Source organism: Argentina silus, assembly GCF_951799395.1.
Source record: "Argentina silus genome assembly, chromosome: 1".
Lineage (NCBI taxonomy): Eukaryota > Metazoa > Chordata > Actinopteri > Argentiniformes > Argentinidae > Argentina > Argentina silus.
The window spans coordinates 34,730,177-34,753,533 of NC_139655.1; the positions used below are offsets into that span (position 1 = coordinate 34,730,177).

A 23,357-nucleotide genomic window follows, 5' to 3' on the forward strand; every position below is an offset into this window, starting at 1 on the left:
AATGAGGTCCAAAACTGTGTCCTGTTATTTGATGAACAGAATGTTCGTATTTGATCCCTGTAGCTTGAGATTCATTTCTTCAATGCAGAAAATAATTAGTCCATTTCAATTACAAAACCTGAACACACACACACACAGACACAGACACATGCACGCACATACACACACAAACACAACACACAACACAGAATTAACTCTTGAGGCCACACAATCGAAATGCTTTTCTATACATTCTTTTAAAGTTTACTTATACATTGCAGTTGGATGGAGGTCTCTGAGAGTGAAGCCCTGATGGTTATACAATCTTCAAATAAATTACTTTCATAAAAACAAAAACGCCCCCTAAACAGGTGAGAGTTACAGTTTGGTATTCTGCTGCAGGGCTTTTAGACATTAGACTCAGTCAGTTCCTCCTCGTTAACACAGACATTAGTTAATCATTCTACACCTATCGGCATGGACCTGGATGGGCGTGGCTGGTGAGAGGTCTGCCAGTGAGGGGGGTGGGGATTATGGTACAGGTACAGCGTTGCAGGTCTGGCACTGGGCTGGCTGGCACAGAGGGGGGTGGAGGAGGTGGGAGGTGTGTGTGTGTGTGGGGGGGTGCTTTCAGAGATGATGAGGTTCGGCAGCTCCATAGCAACAAGGGTTTGGAGGCTCCTGTTGGGCCAAAGCCCGGGCTTGACTTTGAAAGTTCAGTTTTCAGAGTTTGAGGGATTTAATCCAATCTGTGAGTGTGATCAGTCCAGAGCCAGCTGTGTGTGTGTGCGTGTGTGTGTGCTTGTGTGTGTGCGTGTGTGTGTGTGTGTGTGCGTGTGTGTTTGTGTGGGCGCGTGCTATACAGTGGTATATATCAGTCCAGTGCCAGCAGTGTGTGTGTGTGTGTGTGCTTGCACGCACTTGCGTGTGTGTGTGTGTGTGTTTGTGTGTGTTTGTGTGTGTGTGTGTGTGTGTGTGTGTGATTAGTCCAGAGCCAGTAGAGGCTGTGCAGTGGTGTCTCTGTCTGACTGACGTAGAGTGCCTGGCTCCACAGCTGATTGAGACCTAAAACAAACAACAGAGAGAGATGACGCTTTAATATGAGACACTGGACTGCTGCTATTAACCCTAACCCTAATCCTAACCCTAATCCTAATCCTAACCCTAACCCTAACCCTAGAGAAGTTCTCATCATCACATAGCCTCCATGTCATTCTCTCATATGTCCAGAGGCTACAGAAAGTGTTTGTTGTACTATATACCGTATGCTAGGATGTGATTGGTCTGTTCATTTCCCACGTTAGGCTGTGACTGGTTAGCTGGTTCCAGTGCTAGGCTGTGTTTGTTCAGGAAGAGATGAGCAGGATGCCCCAGCTGTGGAGGCATATCCAGTAGCTCAGGCTGTCATAATCCCTGCTCTGGGCTGCTTTGGCGTGTGTGAGACTGCCTGCTGTAACACCAGAGTGGAGCTTAGCACCGCACCCCAGACCCAGGCCTGTTTTGGCTTGTTCGACACCATAGTGGAGCTTAGTGGCCCAGACCCAGGCCTCATCTTCCTCTAAGCTAGCTGATTAAACCGCCACCAGACGGAGATGGAACGACAGAGAAATCTAACTGGTCAGAGCAGTCAAAGAGCAGGACTGCAAACCTCTCCCTCTCTGTTAAGCCCACCCCTAATACCACGGAGACACTGATACTAATTTTAGTCTTCTTCTAACTCCCTGATTTGAAACATTTGAGGGGAAATATTGAATTGTATTGTAATTTTACCCTTTCAAAATGTGTCTCATAAATGGAACTCTAAGGATGGGCATATGCAAAACATGTCCATATGCAAACGAGAGATGTATTCAAACCGTGACATAGTCTTGATTCAAATGTTGCCTGCAGTAGTTTAATGGTTCTACAGTGCTATCAGGCAGTTCTATCAGAGGTGGTCTCCCCCTGTCCTGTTGGTGAGGAGGTCCTTGGTATCTTTATGCTCCCTTCTGTTGTCCAGTCTACTATGGCTGAGGACAGCACACCCTGCTGTACTAACACAGAGACCTCCTTCTGAATCTGTCTGTCTATCTATCTATCTATCTATCTATCTATCTATCTATCTATCTATCTATCTATCTATCTATCTATCTCTCTCTCTCTTTCTCTCTCTATCTATTTATTTATCTATTCATCTATCTATCTGTCTGTCTGTCTATCTATCTATCTATCTATCTCTCTCTCTCTCTATTTATTTATCTATCTGTCTGTCTATCTATCTGTTTATCTATCTATCTATCTACTGTATCTACCTATCTATCTATCTGTCTATCTATCTGTTTATCTATCTATCTATCTATCTATCTGTTTATCTATCTATCTATCTATCTATCTATCTATCTATCTATTTATCGATGCTCTGATGATGATCACTGATGGCCAACACACTAACAATCTCCCTCATCCCTCATCCCTCCATCCCTCCATCCCTGTCTATGAAATTGAGGAGAGAGGTTGTGGTTCCAGATGGGCGGGGCCCTCCTCCGAGTCAGGCTCTAATAAGTCATATGGCAGAGTGAACGAGAGGAGGGAGCGTTGTGATTGGAGGAGACGCTGGGGGGTCAGGACAAGGATGCTTTTTTTAATTAAATCAATTCTGAGGAGGCGTCCTCCAGAGGGATGATCCTACGTGAGGATGTTGATTGGAATGGGAAGTCAGGCAGCCACGCGGGGTTCAGAATTAATGAGTTCCTCTCAGCCACATCGCAGAGATGAGCATCGACCAACCACATTCTGTTTCTCCACCAACCACAACCACCAGTTTTGTTCATAAATGTAGCGGAACTGGAGTTACTGTTGCTAGGCAATGGTAAACAAAATTGGGCGCGTTCGTTTGGAACGGTGAGGAGGCTATGACTGGGACAACGTGTGTATTTATAGGAAAAATTATAATCGACACCCTCTTGACCAATCACAATCAAGTATTCACACAGTATAATATATACACCACATTCTATAGAACAATCCACACTCTACGGCTCTGTGTTTAAATCCACACTCTACGGTTCTGTGTTTAAATCCACACTCTGCAGCTCTGTGTTTATATCCACACTCTACGGCTCTGTGTTTAAATCCACACTCTACGGCTCTGTGTTTAAATCCACACTCTATGGCTCTGTGTTTAAATCCACACTCTAACGCTCTGTGCTTCATTCAGACTATCTCTGGCCATTCACCCTCAGTCTCTCCCAGATAAACTGTCTGCTAGTCAAAGGGTGTGGCATCTCAAAAGGCTGTAAGAAAAAAAAGGATACTAGACTGCAGTAGGTCAGTGTTAGCAGTGGTGTTAGCAACTCTATCTTAATGAGCCCCTCTATAGACAGCAGGTGTTCATTCTCTGGTTAGACACAGCAGTCATTACAGCTCAGAGTCATGGCAGTCACACTTTGGTCAGACCCGTGACAATCATTACTGGAGAGGCTGTGGTCCGTCTAATGACCCTGACAGACTTCAAACAATAGGAAGTCAATACTGATGAAGACGGACGACCCTGAAGTCCGGACTGACTGATGGTACTCTGCTCTTCTCTCTGTTTAGTTGACTAGGTGCTCTACTCTATGTTCTCAGACCGCATTCCAACTTAGGTCTCTCTGTGAGTTGCAACACCTGATCTAAAGCTTAGACGTTCTTTTTGCGGACTAATGCAGGCCTTCATGTTTAGGGCAAGGTTTCTCACACCGATGTGGTTGACTGAGCCCCCTCTGTAACACTATAGCTCACTCCCCATTTGGCAGACTCTCCTCCCCTCCCCTCCCTTCCCCTCCCCTCTCCTCTCCTCTCCTCTCCTCTCCTGTCACCCACCTCTTCATGAGTTCCTTCTCTCCACTGCCACATGTCTCTTTCACATGGAGTGCGTCATAGGTGAGGGTGTACTCCGTCTCATCATTGTAGTCGGGACCCAGAAGGGTCCGGGCCCAGATGCCCATGTCATATGGTGGCAGTGTTCCGCCAAACTCTGACGGCAAACAATCTGGCAAGATCAGCTGGTGTAGACTGTTGAGGTTGTTGCCATGGAGAAAGATCTGTTGGTAAAAATTGAGAGAAGCAAACATCACATGAAGTATCATAACTGATAAATAATCTGATATTAACTGATATAATCTGAAATGCATTTGGGAAGCCTGGTTCCAGATCTGTATGGGCTTTAGCTGACAGCTCTGTTGTTGATGGCATGCCCTGTGGTGCACCATCATCACACAATGATAGTCCCGGTAGTCGGTGAGGCGGATTAAACCAGAGAAACGACCATTGTTACCCTTTTCCTGGTCTTGTCCTTGAGGAAAGGCTTGATGATGGTGTACATGGCGTGGATGTACCACGGCTGGTTCACAAAGTGGATGCCTCCGAAGCGCGCAGGGAAGCTGTCCTGTGGTGGTGTTGTGGGGAAGGGAAAAGAACCGGTGGAGAATGAGTTTCTTGCTCATGATGATCAAATTTCAATAGACACACGTTTATCCCATGGCACAATAAACATATGTTCATCTCTAAACCACTATGCTGTATCCAGTGTCATATCTTTATTGAGTATTTGACATGAAATGGACCCAGGTCTGGTTCAGAGCCAGTCAAGCCTACCTGCAGGCCTTCGATGGCCAGTTTGAGGATGTTGGGGGTGAGTTTGGATGCTTGCTTGAAGGAGAAATTACTCCAGTCTATGATCAGAATGAAGCCGTTGATCTGCAGCTCTGGGTTCTCGATCAGTACCTCCAGGGAGAGGAGGATGGCCCGCAGGATGTCTGTGAAAGAGTTCCTACAAGGAGAGAGGGAGACGAGGAATGGAAGAGAAAGAGAGGGACAAAGAGAGAAACAATGAGTGAGAAAGAGAAAGAGAGAGAGAGACGAGGGAGAGCGAATGAGAGAGAGAGAGAGAGAGAGAGAGAGAGAGAGAGAGAGAGAGAGAGTGATGGGGAGTGAATTTGAGTAAAGGGGGGGGGACAGAAAGTGAGGTAAAGAGGTAGAGAGAGATATCGTAATACGCGATGAAACATTTCAAACGCTGACAGTGGTTCAGTGTTACACATGAACCGACTGAATCTCTTTCCTCCTCACCTGCCCTGGTCCCAGTTGGAGGCGAAGAGGATGAGGATCTTGCGTCCGTGTTGATCCGGGGTCTCCAGGACTCCTGGGAACCCGTCCGTCAGGGCCCTCTTGATCCCCGGGTCGTTCACCTTGAAGCTCTGGAACATGTCCAGGTTCTGCTGACGGAACTGGAAGTACTGAGCCAGCAGACGGAACGTCTCCGCCTGGTTGAACTTCCTGGCGCGGAGGAAGCGCAGGATGAAGTCGTCGTCGGTCCGCAGGAAGCCGATGTCGGGGCGCGTGACGATCATGTCGCGTACCTGCTGGATGTCCTGGTGCAAGGTGTCCGGGTTCTCATTCAGCTCCAGGCGGGCTTTCTCTGTGGTCTCTGACCTCAGGCCTGCGTGCAAGTGAGTCATTGTTCCCTGTGGTCCAGTTCCAGCTCTCTGTCTCTCTGGGTAGGCCTCTCTCTCTCTCAGACGGCTGTTATATATCACACACTTAGGACACGGTCTTGACGGCTGTCGTGCACATCGTTGGTGTCACCGCTCCCCAAGGGTCACGCCACCACCGCTTCAGGTGTAAGGCTGCTCCACAGCTGTCGTATCTGGCCTGGAGAGAGCAGGATATGTTACAGATATACACCACCCCCCCCCCCCCCCCCCCCACACACACACACACACCTGTGTTTCTCACAGACCAGATGTGGGAAAACACTTGACTGTATATGAGGGAAGTAAATTTCATTTCAATTCAACTCATTGTGACAGTCACAGTGCGATTGTAACCATTGAAATAAGCAGTTTCAAGATTACTGGAATCTGTGAACAACATATATGTCTCGATTTCACAGTGTAGCCTAGGATTAAACGAAATTGAGATCCACATCATTCTCCAGACTCTCCATGGAATAAACCATGTCAAAAGTGGGCCTATGATGTAGGTTATAGGCTCATGTGACATTAAGAAATATGACAAAGGCATATTCCTCCAATTCCAAACATGCAATATGACACTCAATTACAGTTCAATCGCACTAAAAGACATTGTTGATGGTTTGCACATTAAGAAGGCTGACGTAGCCTATGAAATATCATTATTCCTCAGGCTAGCCGTCACACACGCAGGGTATTCATTGCCTGTGATGCTCAGGGCCATATACTGTAGGCTAAAGCTAGGGGGAATGTTTACACACATTTAATTCATAAAATCTTCACGTTTTTTAATTTTTTTCATCAAAGCTTAGATGATGAACAATTCATATTGTGACACCCACTGCTCAATACACCTATCCTATATGCCGTTCATATATTAATTGCGTCAGATGACGTTCCCTCCCCCACCATCATTTAGAACCAGCCGACGAGCCATCGTCACAGAAAACCTGACTAAATGGTGAAGAAAAAATGGAAAAATAATGTTCCAACATACATTTCATTCATCTAATTTAAGATAAATATAATACTTACATCAACACCACGCCCTGTGTAAACCTGCTAGGTGTCGGTGTGAAGCGTATGACCGCACAGCACACATATCATCTCACTGATATAAATACTAGCCATCAGGTTTCAGTGTGTGGGGGGGAAAATCCTCAGTTGGAGTGGAAACCAAAATGAGTATGACTATATTCCTTGGAGCTTTCCTTGCATTCGGTGGTGGAATGCGCTGTCCTCAATCCTATCATTTCATGAAGCCTGTCTGTGAGGATGCTGTGACCCATAAACGGGACAGCTTGACGGCCATGCGCGGCTACAGCTTCAGTGATGGTTGTACGCGCACTGCCAGGAGGCGGACGAAGACGAGGCTATCTGGTGATGGAACCGCACATAGGTGGCAGAGACACCCCGCGGTGCTCAGCCGTGTGCCGCAATGTAAATATTACATTCACCCGAATGGAAACGCCATCTCATTGGTCAATGTTGCCTATTGCTCTTCAAATCCCCGACAGAAAATTACGTAATTGTGTTGTCTCCAATTCCGCCCCAATATTTATAGGTATATAATATTTCTCTGAGCATCGCGCTAAAGAAAATGTCTACGACACTCCAGACCAACCAATGTCCCTTTCATACCCATATATATATATATATATCAATAGTTGATACACACAATGTTTACACATTAGGTTAGGTTGCAAATGCAATATCTATATATATCTGTTGTCTTATCCTATAGGTCTATCTAAATAATTGTCTTGCATTATGGCACAATAAGCACAAACAAACACATGTATGGCATTTACCTAAACACCTATGAGCCAGTGTAAAGAAGACATACATTATGTGTTTGCGCCTTAGATATTTAGTCAATAACCGTATCAGCTAGTAAACAATTACACTTTTTTTTGCAGGATAATAGAATGTGATTTGGTTTTTGATTCAAAACATTTCGTCAGAGGCCATCATGGCGGGACAAACACATAATTTCAGGACCTTGGAGAGCACATAACGCAACAAATTGTTGTGTAGTTACAAAGTCAACATTGAACACCGGGTGGCAGCAGAGTTGTTATGTTTATCCTCTCTCCCTCCCTGTTTATCCAGGAGAAGAAGAAACCCACCATGTCATTTCCTTCTTCAGGAACAAGAACGTCAGACCAGACCGGTGTCTCTCTACCTCGTAAAAACTTGATATTTTACTTGAAAAAAAGGGCTCATTCCTGATTTAGGCTGCTATTGAACTACTGTCTTCTTTTATTGAACTGATTCGCACAGTGCCATTGAAGTGTCTTGCTGCGGAAACTCTTAGGAGGCTGTTAAACATTGTAAACGTATCGCCGGTTCTGTCAGCTTGCGTTCCTGTATTAAGCTAGCGACCTAACATTCATTCAACATCCAGCCCGACAACTGACTGTATATTTGCTATCATCATGGATCAAATAGGGGTGACTGCAGAAGGACCAAAGGTGAGTGGCAAAGTTAGCTCAGGACTAGCTTTTGTTTGCTGTTGGAAACTGACTAAGCAATATATATCCCATTTTGGTAGCGATCGCGCTGGTGGTGAGCCAAGTCAAGTCAGCCATTTTACAGAGTCAGGCATAGTAGTCAGAGGGAGTGACAGAGCCTTAAAAGGCCTGACTTGTTTGGGGAGGACAGATGACGTGACCTAGTTAATCCAAGCAATTTAGCTGCCTACCTAACTCACAACATAGACCTCTCTAATAATGACTCATCTCCAAAAAGACCGAATTGCTGACACAATGTTTCTCGCTTACTTAGCCAGCTTAATCCAATCAGCTTTCATTCCGTAAATACAAGGCGGAGGCTTGATATCCAATTCAATGAAATTGACAACTACCTTTATTTTCTATGTTGGCTTTTTTCATCCTCTGAATTTGAGTTTGTTCTAACCCTGTAAATTACAAGTTTGTGTTCAGGCTCATACAGGAGTACATCAAAGTTACTGTCAGGGTGACGCAAATGGATAGTAACCATTGTCAACCATGTGTGATGTTGATCCTTTAACTACATGTATGACCCTGTTGTGTGTGTGGTTGTCCTCAGAGCCCATGGGGCGCCACCAAGACACTTGTGTCTCCCTGTTCCCTGGCTGACGTCATGAGTGAAGAACTGGCGAAGCAGCTGGATGAGGAAAATATTACTTTCCCAGAGCTTCCAGCGTAAGTTTCCTGGCTATCCTCACCACCTCACCTCACTCCACGGTGTCGACTTTCAGTGGCTCTCAAACTCCTCACATTCTGTTGGCTGAATTCCAAATGAACCTCTATTTCAAATATACCCCCCTACGATCCACACCTGAGGGGAATGGCGAGATGAAAGCAATATTTCTGTTGCGGTGTCAGTACAGAACTCATTTCTCTATATGTCTGTGTTAGCACTACCCTCAGGGCCCCTCTGTCTCTATGGCAGTCAGTACTACATTTACATTTATGGCATTTAGCAGATGCCTTTATCCAAAACGACTTACAACAATACATTTGTTTAAGTAAGCGAATCATCTATCCAACAGTCATCATAAGACAAAGTAATCCATGCTCACACCAGGGGCCATTGGCAGTCGTTTTTTTAATTAGCAGGAGAGAACTTGAACAGGGGGGTAGCAGGGGAGAAGAGGTCTCGGGGTAAGGGTTAGTATAGGGGGGGTAGTGAGGGTGAAGCGGGCTTTAGGAGGGACTGTTAAGATGTATTCTCTGTACTCTCTGTGTCATTGTCAGAGTCAGGACTGCACTCATTGATATCTCTCTCTGTGATTCAGTGTGAATGCTGGCCTGAATGCCAGTGAGGAGCCAGACACAGACAGCGATCTCGTGCTGGCTCAGATGCTGCAGATGCAGTTCGACAAAGAGTGTGATACTCAGCTGCGAAGAGAAGAGAAGAAGTTCAATGGAGATAGCAAAGGTTAGTCTACGGACAAGAGAAGGGTGAAGTTGCCCTGAGATCCTGACGTAGGGTCAGTTTTGCATATTTTTTTTTTGTAATAGTTGGGTGAAGGTTTTGGGAAGGGCAAGCTGACCTTAGACCAGTGCCCAGGGTGGAACATCACCCCTTAGACTTCCATAATGCAAGTATACTGGTTGTCTGGTGTCTGGCAAAGTAACAAGTACGGTAGTATTTGATGTTGATGTTGTTTGCTGTTGCAGTGTCTATCTCCTTCGAGAACTATCGCATGGTCCACCGTTATGAGGACAGCGACAGCTCTGAGGATGAAGTTGACTGGCAGGACACTCGCCATGACCCCTACAGGGCTGGTAACATCTCTCCTTCAAACCCTCTGTCTCTGCTAATCATGTCATCGGTCAAGCGAGATATGAAAGAATATTTATTCAGTTTGAAGGGATAGTTCACTATCGTACACTTTATAATCCGATGGTTCCTTACTCATTTAGTCTACGGGCCAGGAGAAAGTGGTTGGGGAACAAAAACAAACTGACTCAGTTACTTTCATATCTTTTATTTTGTAGTCACTCCCGTTGTTTTTTTTGTTAGCTGGAGTTAGTATTGGCTATTTAATAAACTCTGAACCATGGGTTACAGTTTATGCTGGCCCATAGAGTACTTTAACGGTAAGGAACAATCTGACTATATGTAAAGTAGTGAAAAACTATCCCTGTAAGGTCAGCGTAAAGTTCGTTAAGTGTTACTCTACAGGTTTTAACAGCAACTTCTTGGGAAGGGTTAGCGAACCATTGTGTCTGCTGTCGTCTTGCAGATAAGCCCCAGACCGCACCGAGGAAGGGCTTCACCGGGAAAGGCAAGAACATCACCACCAAACATGATGAAGTGATATGTGGCAGGAAGAACACGGCACGTATGGACAATGTAAGACTGACGACTGATTCACCTCTTGGTTCACCCTATATTATCACGACCTCGTTACAATATGAAGAGACGCATCGTCCACAACAGATTTGTTGGGAGATTGAGTGTTCTGTCTTTCCTTCCTTCCTACCTTCTTACCTACCTCCCTTCCTTCCTCCTTCCCGTCTCTCCTTCCTTCGACGAACAGACAATATCCTATCTTACGATATACAAGCTTGCCGATGTTATCACGACCGTATATGCAAACTACCCTCAGTCTCCCGCCAGGTTCTCTCTCATGTGTGATGTGTTCCTAGTTTGCCCCGGAGGTGCTGGTGGGAGACGGTCTAGGGATGGACCTGAAGCTGTCTAACCAGGTGTACAACGCCTTGAAGCAGCACTGCTACTCTGAGCAACGCCGCAGTGCCAAGATACACGAGAAGAAGGAGCACTCTACCGCTGTGAGTCTACACACGAATACCGGATAGGAAAAAGGCACAATGTAGAAAAAAAACCCAACTCTGAAGTTCCTAAGGCCTATATGACCGTTCTTCCCTCTTTTCTCTCTTTTTTGTTTCCTTCTATTTCATCCCCTCCTTTTTTCTCTTTCTATTACCTCCCTCTCTTCCCTCTCTTCCGGCGTCCCCCCCCCCAGGAACAAGCGGTGGACCCCAGGACCCGTCTGCTGATGTATAAGATGGTGAATGCGGGCGTGCTGGAGAACATTAACGGCTGCATCAGCACCGGGAAGGAGTCGGTGGTGTTCCACGCTAATGGGGGGAGGTGAGATGGACTTTGTAACGCTGTTGCGTAAGATGGCGAAGCAGGACTGACTAAAGGTGGCCCGGCTGGAAATATTAATTGCCTGTCGGTCAGGAGTAGTCAATCAGGAAAGGGATATATGATTCCATCTGAGTCATAAGGTTTCAGCATAACCATTGATAAGACAGATACGGTTTCTATTTGATCAAATAAGTGTCTGTCTCAAGTCTCAGGTATCAATTGGATTTCTGTGGTAAACTTAAGTACTCTTTCTCTAGATGCTTCCATCAGTGTAGAATTCGTTATTTGTAAGTTTTTGACGTGTGTGTGTGTTCCTCTCTAAGCCTGGAGGAGAATCCTGTCCCAGAGGAGGTAGTACTGAAGGTGTTCAAGACCACACTCAACGAGTTTAAGAACCGTGATAAGTACATCAAGGACGACTACCGCTTCAAGGACCGCTTCAGCAAACTAAACCCCCGCAAGATTATTCGTCTCTGGGCAGAGAAAGAGATGCACAACCTGGCTCGGTGGGTGGCGATGTCAGCACTCCAGATGAAATCACTTCAACAGGGGTTCCGCTAGGACAAACTTAATCCGTCAACGTGACAGACTTTTTTTTACCTGTCATCATATTCATTTACCGATCAGGGCACGGGGCACCCCAAAAATCCCCAGATGAGAGATTTTGGTGTTACATCAGAACTCACAAAGCCGAAAGTAAAGTATCGTGGTTTTTTTTTATCAACAGAAGTCCTATCCTGATAGTGTGAACCATGAGGCGACTCTGATATGGCAGTGGGCGTCAATCTTCATGATAGCACCAGTACAATTCACAGAGCAAGGCAGGACTGAAACTACAGTTGGCTGTTTTTCACAGATTCTTTGCAATTAGTTTGTGCCCCTTTTGAATGCTTTTGCAGCAATATTTTAGTCTGTCAAAATTACAGATGGCATTTGGAATTTTCTAAAAAAAAACAACACTTCTAAAAAAAAAAATGAAAAAAAATCAGTAAATGAGATAAATTCACCGTCCCTAATCAGATCTCTAGATCACACAGCCATTTAGCATTCTGACATCAATCTCCTCACTTTCTCTAACTTCACAATTACCCAATTAGAACATTTGGGGCCTTTGGTCTTCAAAGTCAAAATTCTCGACTGAATGCTGCACTTGCTTCGTCAAGTTTCTCGCCAACTAAAAATGTGATTCCAATGATCTAGTTTGTCACTCTCTCAAACTTTTACCGTAACTCCCCTTTTCTCCTTTCTCTCCAGGATGAAGAAGGCAGAGATCCCCTGCCCTGAGGTGGTGATTCTGAAGAAGCACATCCTGGTGATGTCATTCATAGGGAAGGACCATATCCCTGCTCCCAAACTGAAGGAGGCCCACCTGGGCTCTGAGGACATGCAGAGAGCCTACTACCAAGTGTTGCATGTAAGAGATTCACCGAGGGACATGTGTGCCTGCTGTACCGTGCCGTGTCCAACTGTACGATTATGTTAGAATGGAGCTCTGTTCATTACAGTAATACGTTTGGTTGTAAGCACTAGTATCAAAGCTCTTCGTTTCCCTTAGAAGTCTCTCTGTTTCCAAACCCTGAGAATGTTATCATGGATTATTATGATTGCTTTGTGTCTGTCTGTCTTGACTTTCTCCCTCTTCCTCTTTTCCTCTTGTCTGTCCCTCTCTCTCTCCCTCTCTCCCCTTGCCCCTCCCCCCTCCCAGATGATGCAGCAGCTGTATCAGGAGTGTAACCTGGTCCACGCCGACCTGAGTGAATACAACATGCTGTGGCATGAGGGAAAGGTACTCTATCGATCCGTCCTTTCAATGGACTTAAACTGGGACACTCTTGTATATGGAGGGATGGGTGGCTAGACGGGTTCTCTCTCTCTCTCCATATAACCTCCAACTGAGTTGTGTTTAGGCATGATATTGTACCTGTGTCCAGTGTAGGTTTTGAATGTGGTTGTGTTGTGTGTGTGATGTGCCTGTGTTCAGTGTAGGTTTTTAATGTGCGTGTGTGATGTGCCTGTGTTCAGTGTAGGTTTTTAATGTGCGTGTGTGATGTGCCTGTGTTCAGTGTAGGTTTTTGATGTGCGTGTGTGATGTGCCTGTGTTCAGGTGTTCAGTGTAGGTTTTAATGTGGTTGTGGTGTGTGTGTGTGAGAGAGATGTTGTACCTGTGTTCAGTGTAGGTTTTAATGTGTGTGTGTGTGTGTGTGTGAGAGAGAGATGTCGTGCCTGTGTTCAGTGCAGGTTTTTTTAATGCGGTGTGTGTTGCAGGTCTGGCTGATTGATGTGAGCCAGTCCATCGAGCCCACTCACCCTCACGGCCTTGAGTTTCTCTTCAGAGACTGTAGGAACGTGGCAACGGTAAGCCAGCTCACAGCTCAAACCAGCAAACACCGTCGGTCTGAATGCTAATATCTTAAGTATGATATTAGTAAGAATATGAATATCTCAATATCTTATCTTATATCTCACCGTTGAGTCCACACGCAGCTTACAATGATGCCGTCGACGGGGGGGGGGAGGGGGGGGTGGTCACACGCCTTGCTTCACAGCACTCTACCAAGTTCATTTGAACGACTGTGAAATGTGAAATTCCTAGATAAATGAGTGACCGTAAACTTGTTGATCTGTTCACGTGCTCTGTTCTGAGGTTTTCATATCAGTTGTACCAAGCTGTTGGGTTTAATCCACCGATATTTGTTTTTATCTCTGTTCCCCAGTTCTTCCGAAAGGGTGGGGTGTCAGAGGCCATGGACGAGTACAACCTCTTCAACGCCGTGTCGGATCTGCAGATCACCGGGGACAACGCGGCGGACTTCCTAGCCCAGGTCAGACCGCCTGGCGCAGCTCGGCTTTGTTACAGATGTACACATTCCGCGCGGCCTTGTGCAGATTATCAGATCGTTTCAAGTGTTCAAACGTTGCAGGAACAACACCAATTTGACGTAACATTTTGGATGACCCTGCACAGAATTTGTGCATTTGGAACACACCTTATATAGGCCGTGGTAGGTTCATATAGTTGTATTTACTGAGTGACATTGGTCAGACAGTATCAGTGGACATTTACATGACTAGACTCCCCATGTACAAGATTCCAGTGCACGAAAGAAGTAGGGGAGGGAACTAGGGGATAGGTAGGTCTACTCAAGGGTCTAAATGGTGAAACTGTATCCTTCAAATCAAATTCTCTCTTGTCTTCTCTGTTTCTTTCTACAGATCGAGGCTCTGGAGAAGAGGAACGAGGACCACGTCCAGAGGCGTGGGAGGAAGACCAACTGCATGGTCACCAACGATGACGTGGGCCCACCCTTATTAAGCGACGAGGACGATTAACACAGTAGACAGAGTTAGACGCCATGAGTAACCAGCACAGAACTGTTTGGTCATTCTGTTTTTGAGAGGACGAGTGGGGGGGCTCGTCGAACCCTTTACGGTGTGTCTCGCTACGACGAGGCGTGGTGGAGGTATCTGGACGTCACGGCGTCCCAGGACGGTGTTACACACGGGGGGCTAGAAGAGACCATCCTTCTACCCTACCCGCACCTGTGACACCACGTCCACATGTCTTTCCACTACGGCTGTAGTCTGGAACAGACCGGGATGCCTGACCGAAGGAAATGACCCGACAAGACACCAAAAAAAACACCAAAAAAAAACTCAAGCATTTCATATGATGATCAGATCAGAATGAATGAAACGAAAAAGGAGCTTGAGACAATATAATCATGAAGAGTGAAGAACCCTAGGTTTTAGTCCATAAATAATGATGAAAAGGTGCTGTCTTGATTAAGGCACTTGATGAGTTGTGTGTCCTTATCTCTGATATGGGAGATTTGATCATTTTCATTGGTCATCCAAGGAAGGTTGCTGTCTGTCTCTGTGTGATACATCCATGGTGTGTGCTCACTGTAACTGCAATGGTGACAATAAATGGTGAAAAGTTGCTCCCTGTCCTTCGTTTTATTCCACTCAGGATAAAGTGGATGTTAATTGCAATGTATTCTCCTTATGTTGTCTGGCGCTACATAAAATGGGTTCACAATGATTGTGGATATTGAGGCGATTTTCATCGAAATAGCTGAAACATCTGTCCATACTGTTCATAATGCACATATCCTTATATTTTCTTTAATACTACTGTTAATACTCTGCACATACTGTACATACGGCATTCCATATTTATATTTATTCTACTATCTACCTCATGTTACTGTTAATACATATATATACTGCTAGACTGCATTACCTATACAGTTCATATGCTGCTACACTGTTCATACTGTAACTTATTTACTCTGCTATAATGCTAATGCTACTCATATACTGCTTACACTGCACTACTTATATTATACTGCACTACTTACTGCTCATATATTGCACTACCTGTAAATACTGTTCATTGCACTTTCTGCTATTTTGCACTTCTGGTTAGACGCTAACTGCATTTCGTTGTCTCTGTACTTGTACTCTGCACAATGACAATAAAGTTGAATCTAATCTAATCTAATCTAAAAAAAAAAATACACAAGAAGATACACTAGAAGCAGAGCCTCTAACGGGCGGAGCTTTTCTACCCGACTTCGACCAAAAAAAACACGTGACAGTCACGTGATTTCTACACCCGGAACTAACTACTGTACAGAGGTTTTCAGGCTAATCTGTTTTGAAATGCTGCACGAAGACTGAAGATATATATATATATACACAACTATAACAGCAGGATGAGTGAGGAACACTACCTAGAACTGTGTGAAACCCCTGTGCAGTTTGAGAATGCCTCCAGCGTCAACAATGTATTTTTCGACGAAGCAAACAAACAGGTACTAACAATTATAGCTGGCTAACTTTGACAGCTAGCTAGTGAGCAGTGTAGGAGGACTGCAGGGAAGCACGGTGGTTGAAGTGCTCGCCAATTATCTAGGTTGCTTGAAGGTTCGTAAAGTAGTCAGGTAACTAACACAGTACACACACACAGTACACACACACACAGTACACACACACACACACACACACACACACACACACACACACACACACACACACACACATCAGTTGAGTTATTACTTGATTATCAGCCATACTTGCCATAGATAGAGGCTAACCCAGAGATAGCTAAAGCCAAAGTTGGCTGACTTTGACCCCATCCAAGACCAATGTGTAAACACTAAAATGAAGGAAGATGAAGTAAACTTAGGGGGACGTTCCCATTTCTTGGGGACGGGGAGGATTAGGTTAGAAACTGGGGTTAGGACTGGAGCTAGGGTTTGTTTGGGATGGGGCTAGGGTTAGGGCAAGAGCTAGGGTTAGGGATGGAGCTGCTACTACTACAGTTACGGTTAGTGCTGGAACTAGTGTTGGGGCTAGGGTTAGGAATGGAGTTGGGTTAGTTGATGTATATTACCCCATGTTTTTTTTTCTCTCAGGTGTTTGCAGTGCGATCAGGAGGAGCCACAGGAGTTGTGGTTAAAGGACCGGATGACAAAAGTTCTGTTGCCTTCAGGTACAGAGTATAACTACCCAAATCAAAATGAATGACATGCATATAGCCCATCTCACAAAGCAGTGCCATTAACAAGGTTGGTGCTTGTAACGACTAGATCTGACTTTTCTTCACAGAATGGATGACAAAGGGGAGGTCAAATGTATCAAGTTTTCTATCGGCAATAAGATCTTAGCAGTCCAAAGAACACCTAAATCAGTGGTAAGATTGTTCAATTCAGCCAGGTTCATCCATCGTTGTGTTTTCTCTGCTGTCTGTTGATCTGATACAAAACGTCTGTATTGTCTCAACAGGACTTCATCAACTTCATGCCTGATTCTCCACATCTGGAATTCTCTCAGGAATGCAAGGTAGGCTGTGTACAGCAGCTGATCAAGTGACTTGTGACTGATATTCAAAATAACTGTTGCCAAAATGTCTAAGAGTTGTTTCCCAGACCCAGATCAAGCCTGGTCCTGGATGTAAGATCATGTCCAATCCAAAATATCCATTAGGATTGATAGGCTAGGCTTTGATTGACAGGCTAGAGAAACCAGCCCTGAGTGTTCCATCGACTTCATGCTTTTGGTTGTGATTTCGACATGATTTCGACATCTTCTTTTTCCCGTCCAGACCAAGAATGCCAGTGTTTTGGGGTTCTGTTGGACCAACTGGAATGAAATAGTCTTCATAACAGACCAGGGAATAGAGTTCTACCAGGTACCTCATCATCTTATCAGATTGTTTCTCACATGGTCTGTGAGGTATAATGAACACATTGTTTGTTTGTTTTTGGTATGATACTTGGAATGACAGGCTGCATAGCCAAAATTGTTGTGGTGGATTAAGTTAGCCTGTTCAATTGGATTAGACTTGCATTTCTAAACTAAAACATTGTCACAGGAACTAGCTTGACCCAATAAGCTGGGTTCAATTCAAACTTCAACCACCAGAGGTCAGAGTATAGCATAATGATACATAGATGTCTTATAGTAATCTCTCCCTCCCTCCCTCCCTCCCTCTCTCCCTTCCTCCCCCCTTCCCACCGCCCACCCTAGGTGCTTCCTGACAAGCGCAGTCTGAAGCTGTTGAAGAGTCAGAGTATCAATGTAAACTGGTACATGTACTGTCCAGAGACAGCTGTCATACTGTTGTCTACCACCGTACAGGGGAACGTGCTGCAGCCCTTCGCCTTCAAGGTGAGCGGTGGTTCAACACAAACTGATACACCTCAGTTGTCACCTCACTGTTGTCTAAATGTCATTCTGGTGTCTGTTCTCTCTCTCTCTCTCTCAGAGTGGGACTATGTCTAAGATGTCCAAGTTTGAGATTGAGCTGCCAGCAGTTCCCAAACCTGCCAAACTCAGCCTGTCTGAGAGGGACATTGCTGTCGCTACCATGTAAGTGTGTGTGCGTGTGTGAGACTAACTAACTGACTGTCTGACTGACTGACTGACTGACTGACTTACTGACACAGCCTGTCATCAAACGCTTGTTTTATCCGTTGTTCCCTTCTCCCCCCTATCTGTCACGGTAGTTACGGGCAGCTGTACGTGATGTACTTGAAGCACCACTCCAGAACCGCCAACAGTCCCTGTGCCGAGGTCGTCCTCTATCACCTGCCCAGGTAAACCCTTCAGTCTTATCACCTGCCCAAGGTACCCTCTCATTTAAAAAAAATCTTACGGTTATTATACGGTTATTACCCTGAACAGGCTGTTCTGATTGCCGTACCTGAAGGGACTCACTTTTGTGTTGTTCCACAGAGAGGGCTCCTGTAAGAAGACCAATGTGTTAAAACTGAACACCACAGGGAAGTTTGCTCTCAACGTGGTGGATAACCTAGTCGTAGTTCATCACCAGAGCTCTCAGGTAAGAGACCCGTGCTGTCAGGTTGTCCTGTCTTGTCTGACTTTCTACCTCTCCCCCTTTTCCTCTTGTCTGTCTGTGTCTCTCTCTCTCTCTCTTTCTCTCTTTCTCACTCTCTCTCTCATTAAATGTATCTCTCTCTCTCTTCGAGAGACTGTGCTTCACCTGAGCCTATGTCCTGGGGCGGTTGTGATGAGGTTGTTATGAATGGATGTGGTCCTGTCCGACGAGACGTGGTCGGTCCGGTCCTGATAACGAGGTGTTCTGCTCTAGACGTCCATCATATTTGACATCAAGCTGAGGGAACCAGACTGTGAGGTCAACATCCATCAGCCTGTGCTGCCTGCCAGGTCCATACACCCCTACAGGATTCCTCTGACAGGTATGTCTCGTATAGACCTACACTGGTTGTTGTCAATATGTCTGTCTCTCTCTCTCTCTCTCTTCACTCACATGCTGTCAATTTATCTACATTGTTGTCATTAGTGTCTTTCTCTCTCTCTCTTCTACCACTCACATGTCAATCTATGACTATTGCTCTATCACTCTGCTGTATGACAGGCAGACTCACCTTCCATCTGCTCCTTTGTTCTGTCAGTGTGTTATTTTCTCTCTCTCTCCCTCTCCCCACCATCCTGACACAACCAATCTGTCCCTGTTCTGTAACAATCTGTCCCAGTTTGAGTCTTTCTCTCACTGACTCCTGATGTCTGTTAAACCACACCGACTATCTCTCTAAACGATCACTTCTCTGGTTCGTCTTAAACCCACCTCTCTTCTCTTCTCTCCTCCCTCTGACAGTCTCTCGCCTCCTCCTCCTCCTCCTCCATCACTAAAAGAAACCCCTGTCTCTTCCTCTAGGTCCCTCCGCTGTTCCCACCCAGCCTCCTGTACCGTGTGAACTTTGTATCCTTTGAACAGAAAGAACAAAAAGAAAAACTTCACCCGTCAGACTGTCTGCTGCCTTAGCCTGTACTGTATGTAAGGACAGCTGCCAGCTTTGTGTTCTTTTTGCTTCTCTTACGAGAGAGGACAAGCAGCATTCTGATTTTAGTTTTCGCTGAGAACTGAACCTGGTGATGTTCAGATGTTTCCCTTGACGTTCAGACTCCTCATCTTGGAGTGTCTTTCAACCGGATATCATCATCAGTGCTAGCGAAGGTAAGGGCAGCAGCGGTACGCGGTGTGAGACATGTTCTAGCTCTCTCTGGCATACTGCCTGAGTTCCAAACCAACCACCCCAGACCCTCCTACACCGACCCATCACTTAAATTCTATAGTACTTCCTAGAGGGGTAGGGGGTTGAGAGTTAACCTGTCTCTGCTGTCCCCCCCCCCCCCTCACTCTCCCCCTCAACAGGCTACCTGTGGTATCTCCAGGTAAAGCTGCCGCCAGCAGTCAACCTCCTACAGGACAAGGGCAAACTGATGGACTTCCTCCTGCGGAGGCGAGACTGCAAGATGGTGATCCTGTCTGTCTGCTCACAGAGTAAGACTGTGTCTGTGTGTCTGTGTGTGTCTTGTCTATGCGTGTGTGTGTCTTGTCTGTGTGCATGCGTTCTATATTTCACCGGTGTGTCTGTCTTTGTGTTTCAGTGCTGGTAGAGGGAGATAAGGGGAGTCTACCTGTGGTTGCTACAGTCTTTGACAAACTCAACCAGGTCTATAAGGAATATCTAGAGGTGGAGCAGAGCTACACTGTGGTGAGTACTGCTGCCCTAGACCCTAACCCGAACCCAGGATGGAGCACTGCCTAACCACCATGCTATAGCCCATGTAGCTATGTACACACACTACAATCGGTTAGACATTATGCTACTCAATGTCTTGATAGGTGGCTTTACATCAATGAGTTCACATCAGTGTTATTGTTTCCTTGGTGGCGTTCACCACAGCGGTCATTATTTGTCAGATCATTTGATGTGGTTTTCATCAGTCAGTCACTTTGAAGCTCTCGTCTTTGTTGCCAGGCAATGGAGGCGGGTCCCAGTCGAGGCAACGCCGCTCAGAAGAGGCCAATCAGGACCCAGGCGGTGATCGACCAATCGGACATGTACACTCACGTCCTCTCCTCCTTCACGGAGAGAAAGGTGACCAGAACGCAGCGTCGAGCTGTTTACGTGTCGGTTTTAGTCTCGACGGTTAGAGTCAACCAAAGCTGGGTTGTAATAATAATCATATGATAATCATGTAATAATCATATTAGTGTTATAATCCATATTAGTGTTTCTGGGAGGATCATACAGTAGATGACAGATCAGTAAGCTTTGGTCCCTCCCCTTCTTCCACAGGGTGTGTCTCATAAGTTCATCATCGCTGTGTTGATGGAGTACATCAGATCTCTGAACCAGTTCCAGATCACTGTACAGGTACCACATAATATTGTCTGGCTTTTTTTTTTCTCCATGCAAACCTTCTTTTAGTTTGAGGCTAGTTCCAAAATGACCTGACCATGGCTTGATCGACAGTATGTTTGTGGTCTGCGAACGTTGTACACCGCCTGTATCTCTCTCCCCCCCCCCCCCTACAGCATTACCTGTACGAGTTGGTCATCAAGACGCTGGTTCACCATAACCTCTTCTACGTGCTGCACCAGTTCTTACAGTACCATGTGCTAAGTGACTCTAAACCGCTGGTGAGTGAGAAACACAGATGAAATGTGTCAACGGTCATCTGGAATGATTGGCTAAATCTACCGTGTGTGTGACTTCTTGGCAGGCCTGTCTTCTCCTGTCTCTGGAGAGCACCTACCCTCCTGCACACCAGCTCTCCCTGGATATGTTAAAGGTTGGACACACTCACTCCCTCACTCTCTCCCTCCCTCCCTCCCTCACACACTCCCTTCCTCACTCCCTCCGTCACTCTCTCCCTCACTCTCTCTCCCTCACTCCCTCCCTCCCTCCCTCCCTCCCTCACACACTCACACACACACACTTTTCTCACGCGCACAGAGACACACACACAGATCCGTATCGCGTGACAGATGACTGATTCCTAACGTCGTTCACACGTCTATGATCCGTAACGTTGTGCATCTGTGTGTGACAGAGACTCTCGACAGCTAACGATGAGATCGTGGAGGTGCTGCTGTCCAAGCAGCAGGTTCTGGGCGCGCTCCGCTTCATCCGCAGCGTCGGAGGCCACGATAACATCTCGGCCCGGAAGTTCCTGGATGCGGCACAGCAGACTGGAGACCAGATGCTCTTCTACACCATCTTCAGGTTCTTCGAACAGAGGAACCTACGTCTGCGGGGGAACCCCGGATTCAACCCAGGTAACACACACACCATTCTCGTACGCACACACGGCCGCACATACACACACATACTCACTCACACACACACACATATACAGACACACATATACACACACACTCACATACTCTCACACACACACTCACCACACATGCACTATTGTGTTTTATTGGCTGACCTTTAACCCCCCCCCCATGTTCTGATTGGTCTGCAGGTGAACACTGCGAGGAACATGTGCTCTACTTCAAGCAGGTGTTTGGAGATCAAGCCCTGATGAAGCCAGCCACCGTCTGACCACTCCCACACCGAATGCTCCATCACCATGCTCATCCACCAGCATCAAGGTTACTAAACTAAAAGACTATGAACACTAGGGTTTTACCTGGGTCTTGGACGTTGAAGTCGATGAAGGAGATCCCTGGGTTTTACGATGACTTTTTGAAGCGTTTTCAAAAAAGCGCTTAGGTGGTCTAACTAAGCCTGGTTTATGTAAAAATCCTGCAATCGACTCACTCATCCTTTCCTATGTTTCCATTGTCATCGCGTCATCACGATTGTGTCACTTTCATCAATATTAACTTATTGTGCATAATTCTGTACTACTCGATAAAGTCATATTTGTGTATATTCTAACAGTCAGTTGTGTATGACGTGTGGAATTGTGATTGCTGTACCTTGGTCTGCTTGATCAAATGTATGAATGGGCCGTAGAGGGGAGGAGTTGTTCGTACGGTTTGATGATCAAAAGAAGTGTATTCTTGGATCATGTATGTGTACATATTTGAAGTAAAATGGACGAGTACTTTTACTTCACAGCTGAAGAGAATGCAGTGGCTTTCCTTTATTTTAAAGCACCATGTCTCACACATCCAGAAACATGACAGAGGATGTCATCATATACAATATGTGAGGGGCACAGTTCACATTTACAACAATAGCAGGTGTAGAAACACAGGAAAAGTAATGGCACTACGTCAGACTGTTAGTTAATAGAGAGCGGTGTATTCTGAGCTCCAAATCAGCTACTAACTACTCCAGGCTCCAGTATTTCAAAACGTTTCATCTGGATCAGAATTTGCGATCCAGGATCAGATCTATCTGGCAGATTTTCAGTCGCATAGGGGAAAATCAACCAGCTCGGATCTGACCCTGATCCTGGATAGCAAAAAAAAAAAATCCGGATCATTCTGATCCAAAAAGCGATCTGGTGAAAATTCCACATCGCTAATCAGAAGGCAGAAGGCATCCTTTCATATCTGCAGGAGTCACAAGGGGCAGTTAGAGGAATCGCATCACCCCAGCGCTAATGACCAAACAAGCTCTACGATAGTACATCACTGACCTACTAAACCACAGAGACTGAAAACCCTGTTTCTGGAAAAGAGAGGAATGACAGAAGGTGGACAACGGCTAGTTAGAAGCTATATACAAGTACGATACTATCGTAACTTAATGCAAACATTGACATCCCATCTCCTGTAGGAACATGTATTTGAATGGGTATATAAACACTGGTTCTGAATATGGGATAGACAGCTAAAATAACTGTCCGAAACTATCAAACCCATCGTCCTCTCTCCATTGACACTGACCTAATGACTCCAAATGGTCAAAGACTGAACACTGCATTAAGAGAGATTGTATCTCACAGTATTACATCACAATAGTGTTTTTCGTT

General features: G+C 45.6%; 3 protein-coding genes across 3 annotated transcripts; 2 read left to right on the forward strand and 1 right to left on the reverse strand.

The window, feature by feature from the left end:
- Nucleotides 1–962: 962 nt before the first annotated feature.
- On the reverse strand, nucleotides 963–5,456 carry LOC310807098 (clavesin-1-like; the record flags this gene model as incomplete). Its single annotated transcript, XM_083673395.1, has 5 exons — nucleotides 963–1,044; nucleotides 3,820–4,040; nucleotides 4,274–4,384; nucleotides 4,594–4,768; nucleotides 5,068–5,456. 5 exons carry the CDS (start codon nucleotides 5,454–5,456, stop codon nucleotides 963–965), a joined length of 978 nt encoding a protein of 325 aa, XP_083529521.1.
- Nucleotides 5,457–7,626: 2,170 nt separating this feature from the next.
- riok3 (RIO kinase 3 (yeast)) lies at nucleotides 7,627–15,015 on the forward strand. Its single transcript, XM_083683740.1, has 13 exons — nucleotides 7,627–7,945; nucleotides 8,544–8,659; nucleotides 9,256–9,398; nucleotides 9,641–9,748; nucleotides 10,210–10,319; nucleotides 10,616–10,759; nucleotides 10,954–11,081; nucleotides 11,405–11,587; nucleotides 12,336–12,495; nucleotides 12,787–12,867; nucleotides 13,347–13,436; nucleotides 13,796–13,903; nucleotides 14,295–15,015. The coding sequence occupies exons 1-13, from the start codon at nucleotides 7,910–7,912 to the stop codon at nucleotides 14,409–14,411; spliced, it is 1,524 nt and encodes a 507-aa protein (XP_083539866.1). The 5' UTR covers nucleotides 7,627–7,909; the 3' UTR covers nucleotides 14,412–15,015.
- A 715-nt stretch (nucleotides 15,016–15,730) lies between these two features.
- On the forward strand, nucleotides 15,731–22,030 carry rmc1 (regulator of MON1-CCZ1). The gene is made up of 20 exons (XM_083668715.1): nucleotides 15,731–15,898; nucleotides 16,502–16,578; nucleotides 16,695–16,779; nucleotides 16,872–16,928; nucleotides 17,191–17,277; nucleotides 17,616–17,756; nucleotides 17,854–17,957; nucleotides 18,095–18,184; nucleotides 18,324–18,429; nucleotides 18,700–18,808; nucleotides 19,288–19,332; nucleotides 19,534–19,587; nucleotides 19,786–19,914; nucleotides 20,022–20,128; nucleotides 20,396–20,515; nucleotides 20,717–20,794; nucleotides 20,956–21,060; nucleotides 21,144–21,212; nucleotides 21,474–21,699; nucleotides 21,894–22,030. Exons 1-20 carry the CDS (start codon nucleotides 15,800–15,802, stop codon nucleotides 21,971–21,973), a joined length of 1,968 nt encoding a protein of 655 aa, XP_083524841.1. The 5' UTR covers nucleotides 15,731–15,799; the 3' UTR covers nucleotides 21,974–22,030.
- The last annotated feature ends 1,327 nt before the right edge of the window (nucleotides 22,031–23,357 follow it).

What these genes read in the sequence shown, in the direction of transcription:
- riok3 (XM_083683740.1), top strand. Translation starts at nt 7,910, where the DNA reads ATGGATCAAATAGGGGTGACTGCAGAAGGACCAAAG. An exon ending in ACTTTCCCAGAGCTTCCAGC is followed by an intron (nt 8,660 to 9,255) that starts GTAAGTTTCCTG and finishes TCTGTGATTCAG; the next exon opens with TGTGAATGCTGGCCTGAATG. An exon ending in TTCCACGCTAATGGGGGGAG is followed by an intron (nt 11,082 to 11,404) that starts GTGAGATGGACT and finishes TTCCTCTCTAAG; the next exon opens with CCTGGAGGAGAATCCTGTCC.
- rmc1 (XM_083668715.1), top strand. Translation starts at nt 15,800, where the DNA reads ATGAGTGAGGAACACTACCTAGAACTGTGTGAAACCCCTGTGCAGTTT. An exon ending in CATCATCAGTGCTAGCGAAG is followed by an intron (nt 19,588 to 19,785) that starts GTAAGGGCAGCA and finishes CCCCCTCAACAG; the next exon opens with GCTACCTGTGGTATCTCCAG. An exon ending in TGGAGCAGAGCTACACTGTG is followed by an intron (nt 20,129 to 20,395) that starts GTGAGTACTGCT and finishes CTTTGTTGCCAG; the next exon opens with GCAATGGAGGCGGGTCCCAG.